Source organism: Mytilus trossulus, chromosome 9 (genome assembly GCF_036588685.1).
Source record: "Mytilus trossulus isolate FHL-02 chromosome 9, PNRI_Mtr1.1.1.hap1, whole genome shotgun sequence".
Classification (NCBI taxonomy): Eukaryota; Metazoa; Mollusca; class Bivalvia; order Mytilida; family Mytilidae; genus Mytilus; species Mytilus trossulus.
Window position 1 is genome coordinate 9,518,214 of NC_086381.1, and position 10,468 is coordinate 9,528,681.

Below are 10,468 nucleotides of genomic sequence, written 5' to 3' on the forward strand. Positions count from 1 at the left end.
TAATTCCACGTGTTATCGGCATACAAATTGTCAACTTGGAAGACTGATAAAAAGTTGTGTTTTTGGCAAATTAAACTAAGCAATTTACAAACATTTTAAAATGTCTTTACCACAACTATTTTATCTCGGCATTTAAAAAACAAAAAAGATTGAAGATTTGTTTTTTGAATATCAAAGATAAGTTTAAATACATTTATCTACATGTATACCTATGGCATAAATGAAGGATAAATCAATCAAAATATTGTGTCAAGCTTAATGTATATGTGTATGAGCTAGCAGACTTTTCTGAGTGAAATGTGCTGTTATGAAACTCTTGATTCAAATTTTTATTCTGATTTTCGGTGGAGCAATAGTATGCTCCGCTTATGGACAACGTATGAATCAAGTGTACCTCTAATCTATTTTTTTGAGACGACCCCTTTATTTTTTCCAGTCAGAGTCGGAGTCAACAGTCGGAACCGAAACTTTCCGTAAATCTCTTATATGAAGAGACCTTATCATCTTTAAAAAAAAACTTGACATTTCTTAGGGGACTAGAAATGCGAACGTTAATTCTACTACTATGCTCCGCTATATACATGCGACGAACTAAACAAATCTTGTGAATTTAGAAAAAGCGCAAAAATTTGATGTTTTCTAAAATAAAACTCTAGACGGATTTGGCTACAATAAAAGATTGGAAGAAAAGTTCAGTAATGCAAAAAACTGGATCTGAATGATAAAATGTAAAAAAAAAATTGAAACTTAAAAGTATTCCGCATACTAGTACATGTATCTGTAATGTACAAAGTTGTCACAATGAACAAATATGCAGTTCCATACTGAGAAATAGTGATAAAGGTATGAAGTATGCAGGTTTGCCAAAAAACTTATAATACGAAATATTGACTTTAATTTACATTTTAGTTGAAATTTATTGTATACAATTATAGATATTTTAAACATTTAAATACATACTTCCTGCTCGTATACTGATATTCTTAAATGATTTCATCAGAGTTTCTTTGTCCTTTTTAGTATAACCGTGAACCAGTTTGCTGTATTCACCAATAACAGACAATACCATTCGAGGGTTGCCTTTTATAACATCTAACGATATTGGTGATGCTACTGATGTATCCACTATTGGTGTTTCTCTGGTCTTGTTGAGGAAAGAAAATAAAGTAATTGAGATCTGAATACATATACTTGAGCTGCGTCATGCTGGTGCACGTTGAAACATTGTATGCATGTACATATTTAAGACTTTGATTGATTTTGGAATATTTACATACACAGCTACTTTTGCATAGGTACTATTTCTGTACTTAAAATTTGTAGTACTGGAAATTTACTTCTAATATTTAGTACTATTTCTTTACTTTAAAATTATTGTAATATTTAGGTATTTGTATGTTCCAGTACTTGATTTGTACTTAAAATATTGGTACACCAATAATACCAAGAATTATCACAGTATAATTCCAGGTTTGAACATCATAACTTCATGAGATTTGAAAAAGACAAACGTTCAAAATGCTGAAAATGTAACCGTGCAACCAAAAATCTGTAGTACTTAAATTTTAAGTACAAATCAAGTACTGTCAAATATAGGTACTTACATATTACAATAATTCGTAAGTTACACAATAGTACTGAATATTAAAAGTAGATTTCCAGTACAACAGATTTGTGGTATATAAATAATACCTATGCAAAAGTAGTTGTGTACGATACATGAGATAAATGTTGGTCTGTTTTGTAGATGTCTTGAAACAACAGTAACACAATTTCGTAGTATTTTTCAAACACGAAATAGCGAAATAAATGCAATGATACGTATTCACATGAGGTAGATGATTTGTATCCGATGCAATTCAGTCAAATGATAGATAAACATTGATTTTTGGTTGTGTACATTAAAAAAAAACTTTGATTAATTTACAATGATTTCCTTTCATTGTTCATAATAATTATTTCTTTAAATAAAAAAAAACTATTTTTACATGCCACTGTAGCGGTTCCTGTACAGAGTAATTATATAAATACCGGCTCTTCGTTCTCTTTTTGCTGAACATCTGCAACATCCTTCACTAATTCAGCAACTGGGTCTTCATCCGTCTTTCTGTATAAAGGATTGATCTCTAGAGACCGAAAATCTGATTTGACAGAGGTCTTTGAAGCAGTATCACCTCTCTTCGATAATTCATTACTTCCACTACTTTCTGTGTCGGAGAGCAGAGTCTAAAATAAAATAAGCCAGATACACAATCCGCAATGACTAACTATTTTTTTTATATATTTTTATTTAATCGAATGCTTATTTTGGAATACGACAGTTGTTATCCATTTGATTGGTGTGTTTGAGTTTTTGATTTTGCCATTTGATTAGAGACTTTCCGTTTTAAATTTTCTTCGGAGTTCAGTTTTTTTTTGGGATTTTATTTTTCATATATTGCACTGCGATAAATAAAGGGGGACACTAGAATCGTACGTCGTATATGGTCAGATAGCGCTACAAAATAGACAGGCAAATGTGTCCATCTATAATGATGTGATTATGTGAACCATTACTTTCAACAAGCCTTCTACAGTGAACCCTTAACTATTATTTGATACTAAAAACTATCAACATAAACATTTTTGTACTACACCTTTTGACAAAGATACAGCTATGCGTAGTAATTAAGTTCAAGTATGCTATCAATGACCGTGCCAAATAAGTGGATTTATACTTTTAGGAAAATGAATTATGGATGTAAAGGGGGGGGGGGGGCTACACAAGCATACACCTCCGTCACTTGTTTACTGGTAATAATTTTACGGGATCATTATCTATCAGACCATCCGTCTGTATGTATTTATTCTTCGTTAAAAGATACTATTGCAGGAAAAGTATCAAATCGTCTTTATTTATTTTTAAAATAAAATTAGGACTGTACTTATTTATGGACAACAAATCAAAGTGTGATATTTTACAAAAAGGGATATTCGCAGTAATTGATACATGCATGAACCAAGACCAAAAGTGTAATGAAAAACAAAAGTGTCATACTTCTTATTTACGTAACTTGGACATGTTATTCTATTTCTTTGTCTGTGTCTAAATCTCTTATTTACTTCGGAGTTTGCGGTTGTTGACATGGTCTATTGTACTGATACTGTTTTGTATTTTTTTTTCTTTGGGGGGGGGGGGGGGTCGGATTATCCAAATACCAGAGGTAGAGTTGAATGAAATATGTTAACTATATTAACTTATTTCTATTTGTTTTTGAACCAAATTTGCAAAAAGCAGGTTGCAATTTTAGGTTTAACTAGTGGTTTTGGCATTAATTCCCTTTGTTGTATTTTTATTATCATTATATGGTTCAAATGAATCAAAATGAAAATGCATTAATAAATTTTTAATAACCATTTCTGATACATTTTTAAAAACCATTTCTAACTTTGAATACTTAATATAACTGATATTTTTTCCCAATAGATATAAGTACTACAATGTAACATTGTTTCATCAAATGTATACTTACCGTTGACTCTGGAGGCACATAGGATGTTGATTCATTTATCTAATAGGAAAAGTAAAAAAGATATCAGAAAAAATAATATTTTCCATTTACCTTTTTGTAACACCAAGGAAGATGTTTTTGAAATAAGAAATAATCTCTATGATTAAAAAAAAATATCAAATTTTCATACGAGCCCTATACAATGTTTAGTTGCATAGTATCATACCACACATAGTTATTGTGGAAGCCAAATGAATGTTTGTTCACTTTCCATAACGCCTAAAAATTAGAAATAACTTAAAATTTACTTCAGACTTAATTATAGAATACATCAGTGTAATTTGTTTTTTGATTAGCAGTAGGGTTTCGACCAACCTTCACTGTCTAATATTTGAAGATCTAGATTTAGTTTTGAGAAAAAAGGTTGAAAATATAGATTTAAGGGCATACGATACAGTTACAGGGGAGGTAATGACGTTGCTAACGTGAAATCTTATTTTCGCGACGTCAACTGTGACATATCGTGAATAGATGCATTTTCGACTGTTTCTATCATTCAAACTGATTTCATTTGAAAACGAATGCATGGACCCCCATTTTTTACAACGGTATTTCGTTTCATTTTGCAGGGAGATTATATGGACCAAATTTTATAAAACTGTAAATAGTGCATTTTTTTGATAAATATACAGCAATTGCATGACCATTTGATAAATATGAGTTATTTCTGTTAAAAAACGCATAAATTGTTAGAAAACTTATTTAATACAGAAATCACATAACATAAAACAATTTGTGTTTATCTTTTAAAACAAAAAAGTAATGTCTTTCTTTCGAAAGAGAAAATACGGCCACAAATCCGAATTTTGAGCAGATAATTAAAATATCGACCTCATTGAACTCAAAAGTAGCACATCAAGGTTGATTTTTTTATTTGAAATTTGTTTTAATCAGGAAACAAAGCCTATATGGAAATTGTCATCAAACTACTTACGAAATTATGCATTCTTAGCTGGTCTTTGATAAGTTGAGTTCATTGTATTCAGATTCGAGATAGCGTAGCGCATGAAAAACTGTACAATGGCCTTTCTATTTTTGAAGACCAAGTGTTGACTACAAATGTGTGAAACATTGAGCTGCTGTCTCGGTAACATATCTTCCACAACTCTGACCATTCATCTTTTTTATATTTTATCTTTTGGAAAATTTAATTAACTTTTTTTAATGCAGAAAATCATTTGATTTTATCAGCATATAAATGATTTATATATATATCAACAACAACAAAAAGTATCTCGGATATTGAACTGTATGTATTATATTTAGTGTCATATTTGTGTTTATACTCTAAAATCTGTATCGGAAATATCAGTTCCTAAAAAACATATTTAAATGGGACTGTACTTGAATCAACAACAACCGCAAAAATATATTAATTTACGATAAGTCTTTACTTTCGATATTGTCAGGAAATATTAAGTTAATTCAATTGTTGCGAGTGCATATTTTCGTAATGTTATATAAATTTCATATCCCGAAACTAATATTTGTGACACTTAGATAACTTACCTTGACTGAAAGCTTTACACTCTAAAAAAAATAGTATAAAATTATAATATATGAAAAGCTCAAACCAGAGAACACTCAAATATATCGCAATATTAAACAACTTTCAGAATAAACATTAAATTCTCAAACATGTTTAAAGAAACCTTGGGAACGTTAACGACTCTGAGAAGTTTAAAAGTTATTAAGAAGGGATATAGTTACGATACTGTAAGGTCATTTAAGATTGCATATTTTGGCGTTAATATTGATTCACTTGTAGGGTCTTTGCATCGGAACTAAACACATTTATTTAAAAACCAGTTGTTTGCATGACACGGGTTATGTTTTTCTCATATATGTTATGATGGTATGCTTCTAAAATCCTCACGGGAAAGATTGTGCCTGGTATTCATATGATGAAGACATTATCTTTCAATCAGTTTAATTGAAGTCTGGAGCTTGTATGTCAGTTAACTGCTAGTAGTCTGATGTTGTTTATGTATTATTGTCATTTTGTTAATTTTTCTTTGGTTACATCTTCTTACATCAGACTCGGACTATTCTTGAACTGAATTCTAATATGCATATTGTTATGCGTTTTACTTTCTGCATTAGCTAAAGATATAGGGGAGGGTTGAGATATCATAAACATGTTTAACCCCGCCGCATTGTTGCGCCTGTCCAAAGTCAGGAGCCTCTGGCCTTTGTTAGTCTTGTATTATTTTTAATTTTAGGTTTTTGTGTACAATTTGGAGTTTAGTATGGCGTTCATTATGACTGACCTAGTATATATACATATTTGTCTACGGGCTAGCTGAAGGACGTCTCCGGGTGCGGGAATTTCTCGCTATATGGATGACTTGTTGGTGACCTTCTACTATTGTCGGGTTGTTGTCTCTTTGACACATTCCCCATTTCCATTCTTTTTTAAGTGTAAGTTTTCACCGTCAGAAAAAGGCTTGACCAATAATTCAGAAGTGTTTGTTTGCCTCTTTTTAAGATGTAGTGGCCGCTTTGTGTACAAAATGTCTTGCAAGGGCGTTTGCTATAAAAATAACACATTCTTTTTAAAAAAAGCTTATTTGGATAAAATTGAGTTGAAAGAAAATAATAGTTTATAAAACCTTTCAAAATTGGCTTAAATCAGTTCGCATCTCACAATCGTATTTTAAAGGCTTTTTTTATAATCAAACAGGAACATTATATTCAATTCTATGATATTGAAAAGAAAAAAAACATCAATTTTCATCTTTCAAATACGATTGTGAGATGAGAACCCATAAAGACATTTTTTGTTCGTTGATGCTCGATCATTTCTTTCTGTTTTGAAAGAAAATAGCGACCTAATAGACTTATCAAATGATTGATGGTAACAAACTAACTACGGTGTTCGAGTTCCAGAAAATAGTCACCGAGAAACCGAACAACACGTTAGCTCGTGTGCGTACCTCGCCCTTGACATAAAAACTGATGATGGATGCTTCAGAGGCGATAACGTTCTATATTCGAATTACAATAATAATTTATTACAATTATTTCATAATTCTACTGATTGTATTAAGAATCAAATTAAAGTCTTTCGTAAGTTTACTCATCTTTAATATTTTCTAGGACAATGTCGTGGAAAATAGTGTACTGATCATACACTGCGTTTAAAAACTGACAAGAATTAAGTTATGGTTGAACTCACCTTTTTCCTTTTTTTTGTATAGCCCTACAACATATTTGCTTTTTTGACAAGCAGTTCTAACATGATAATATAAACAAAGATTGAATGCCGTTATAAAAAGATAAATTGCAAGTATTTGTTATTGGCGTAGGAGAATGCATTTAAACCATATGGAGGGCCGTTCGGGTTATAATATTCATTGTGTAACACGTAGCCTAGATGTACGCGTATCAAACCGTTTACGTACCCTAGAGGTACACATTGTTCATGTAAGTCTAGAGGTACACGTAACACTATATTCTCGTATCCTAGAGAAGCGAGTAGCTATTTTTTCACGTACCTTAGAGGTACACGCAACTTTTTTTATCACCTACCTTAGAGGTACACGCAACTTTTTTTTATCCCGTTTGCTGAATAACCTTTATACCCAATGCACAAAGAACTCGTCTGCTGAATAATACTAATTGACCAATTAACTGCTTACAATATTTTAAATAGAGGATACACATACATGTTTTTATTAATGTTAAACTAAATCTTAATGCCTACGTTATAGAGGTATATTGGAAATTCAGTTAGTGACAATATACCATCATTCATTTCAATGTTAATTGTGTACTCAATTTTTATAATATAGATCCTATATTATACTGTGAATGATGCAGTTAAATGCACTTGCTACCTTATACGTTCCGCATCTGACAGGCACACCACCAAACGGTGTATTTAGGATTTCGCTATATATCGATTATTCGGCCACAATCACAGGGTTGACACTACTCAATTCAATCATTGACAAATTGTTCCGTATTGTTGTATTTTAATCAGTAAGACTTTCTAAGATAACAATATACGATTACTAAAAATCTTGACTTGATTCAAAAATACTCCATTCCAGAACCTTTTGTTTTCGAAATAATTAATATTACTAATAATTGATCAGTTCTAGGTCGAAGGCTTCAAACGAGAGATTTGAAAGCAGATAGAAAACAGTGTATCCTATAATCGGCAGATGACAATACCAATACTAAAATAAGGCTTACGCATAGTTATATACTTTAATTCAGTCACGGACCGCGATATCAGGGGTGTGTTCTAGTCTTAGAAATAAATACATCATAACTGTAAAAGTATAATGGCATGGAACTCAATGCGAGCACGGGGAATTGCCATTTTTTTTTAGGAGCATTTGAAATATACAGATCTAGTCTACAGATATCAAAAGTTGTTCTCCAAACGAATTTCAAGTATTCTTTTGAACTTACCGGATCGGAGAATTTTCTAACAAACCAGATTTTTGCAGCATTCTGAAAAGAGAATCGAACTATCTTATATATACAGTGATATTTTATGAAGTTTGAATCATCTTCATTATATTTCTAGTCGTTGCTCGTCGTCATTTTTTTAAGAATAGTTCATAACTGATGAAAGTTTTGACATCTCAACTCTCATCCACCTGCAAAAGCTGTCGAATAGCATTTTAAAATATTTAGTATGCTCCATCTTCGTTTTTGCAGGTGGATGAAAGTTGCGATGCCAAATTTGTCATTAGTCATAAACTATTCTTAAGAAAATATTATTGATATGCACATTAAACCGGGTTTTATCAGTTTGAAAACTTTGGATAACAAAAACTCAATTAAATTGTCCTCGTCAGACTTCCGCAATACACGTACCTATTTTGGAAGCATTGCACAATGATTTTTTTTCTTTTTCTGAATTTGAGGAACTAATTTTACCACTTTCTTTCATTTACAAATGTTCAAATCTTCGGTAAAGGCAAAACTTTGGATTTTTTAGCCTGAAAAGACATGTATATAAAAAAAGAAGATGTGGTATGATTGCCAATGAGACAACTATCCACAAAAGACCAACATGACACAAACACTAACAACTATAAGTCACCGTACGGCCTTCAACAATGAGCAAAGCCCATACCGCATAGTCAGCTATAAAGGGCCCCGATAAAACAACGTAAGACATTTCAAACGAGAAAACTAACAGCCTTATTTAAGTAAAACAAATGAACGAAAAACAAATATGTAACACATAAACAAACGACAACCACTGAATTACAGGCTCCTGACTTGGGACAGGCACATACATAAATAATGTGGCAGGGTTAAACATGTTAGCGGGATCCCAACCCTCCCCCTAACCTAGGACAGTGGTATAACAGTACAACATAAGAACGAACGATAAAAAAACAGTTGAACAAGGCTTAACTCATCAGATAGACAAAAAATAAAGTGGACGTGGCCAGGTACTTATACATCCCGACACAAAAAGACACAATGAATAGATCTGAGAGTACTCGCAGTTATCTGACAGCTTGCTCAAATCCACTAACAACTAATAAAAAAATCTTCCCTCTAAGACTAAATAATCGTATAACGATTTCGAATATCTTCGAACATTATCAACGGGAGAATTTGATAACTATTAATATAAAATATTAATTTGCACATCATTATGAAAATAAGACGCCGTTTGGAAATACGAACAATACTTTGCACTTCGGAATACAATTAGATAAATTAGGACAAAATACATACAGGTAACGAGTCATCTTCACCGTTGGAATATCCAAAATACCTTGAAAATGGTAGTACAAATCTCTGAAAAAGAATATTAAGGCTTTTAATTGAAATATGTACTTCAGATAATGAAAATATTTTAAAAGTCATACATCGGAGATGACAGTGAACTTACATGTTCAACCCCGCCACATTCTATATATGTGCTTGTTCAAAGTCAGGAGCCTGTAATTTTGTTTTTGTCGATTGTTGCTTTATATCATATTTGATTTTCGTTCATTATTTTGTACATAAATAATGCTTTTATTTTTCTTGTTTCAATTGTTTATTTTTTTTCCTTTCGGGGCCTTGTATAGCTTACTTTAGTCAGAGGCGGCTTTTACGTGGCTGTCGAATAGATGTTCAAAAAGTAACGGAAAAAGTAACTTTTTAAATTATGTTTGAAACTTTTAAAAAATGCATTTTTTTAAAATGTGTTTGTTTTTATTATTTTTCACAATATACTTTTCAGCATCCAAATAATTGTTCTGTACACTACTTTGTAATTATGTTGACTGCAAAGGTAGCATTTGGGTGTATTTTCAAGAGTATGCGAGTATCACCGGAATGCCATGCGATAACGTTACGGAAAGGCATGTGATAACAATCGAACCATGTGATAAACTTATCTTATGAGCCCGCTAAGCACCAATTCGAAAAATGTGGTATTTACGTAAATTTAATGCTTTTATCATACAGTAAAAATTATATGTTTTTTTTATTTTAAGTGTATGGTAATATCTCATCACACATTGTGGCGTCGTTTATTACTTCCACTCAGACATTGTAACATCGCTGATTACTTCTCCTCAGACGCTGTGACGTCGCTGATAATGCCTGCTATCGTATCATAGCCGTGATATGAGAATTACGGAGCAACTGATCAGGGTGATATAGACGTAGTGAATGACGATCATTACTTACACCCACTCCATATAAACGCTTGTTGATAGTTGACATATTGGCTACAGACCACATTTCCTTATTCATATAACATCAGTACAATCTCGGAACCAGTTGTGTATTGCAAACAAGAGAAATACACATCAATAGCTGGCGGTGAACATATTAAAGACCAACAATAACTCATATATTTTTATATTTACCGAGCTATTTGTCATAACTGGTGATGATTCTAAAAACTTAGATAGACGTAGAAGGTGATATGAATATCTGAAAAAAAC

At 31.8% G+C, this 10,468-nt stretch overlaps 1 protein-coding gene across 1 annotated transcript in view; it reads right to left on the reverse strand.

Moving 5' to 3' along the window:
• The window catches only part of LOC134684294 (transient receptor potential cation channel subfamily M member 8-like), a 35,211-nt gene extending 24,967 nt beyond the window's left edge, over positions 1–10,244 (reverse strand). Inside the window, exons 1-7 of the mRNA XM_063543581.1 lie at positions 10,209–10,244; positions 9,264–9,326; positions 7,974–8,015; positions 5,061–5,081; positions 3,513–3,551; positions 2,032–2,226; positions 961–1,144 (exon numbers count right to left, since the gene is read on the reverse strand). Of these exons, the coding sequence (XP_063399651.1) occupies positions 961–1,144; positions 2,032–2,226; positions 3,513–3,551; positions 5,061–5,081; positions 7,974–8,015; positions 9,264–9,326; positions 10,209–10,244 (580 nt within the window). The remainder of the gene's footprint in view (positions 1–960; positions 1,145–2,031; positions 2,227–3,512; positions 3,552–5,060; positions 5,082–7,973; positions 8,016–9,263; positions 9,327–10,208) is intronic.
• Between the last annotated feature and the right edge of the window lie 224 nt (positions 10,245–10,468).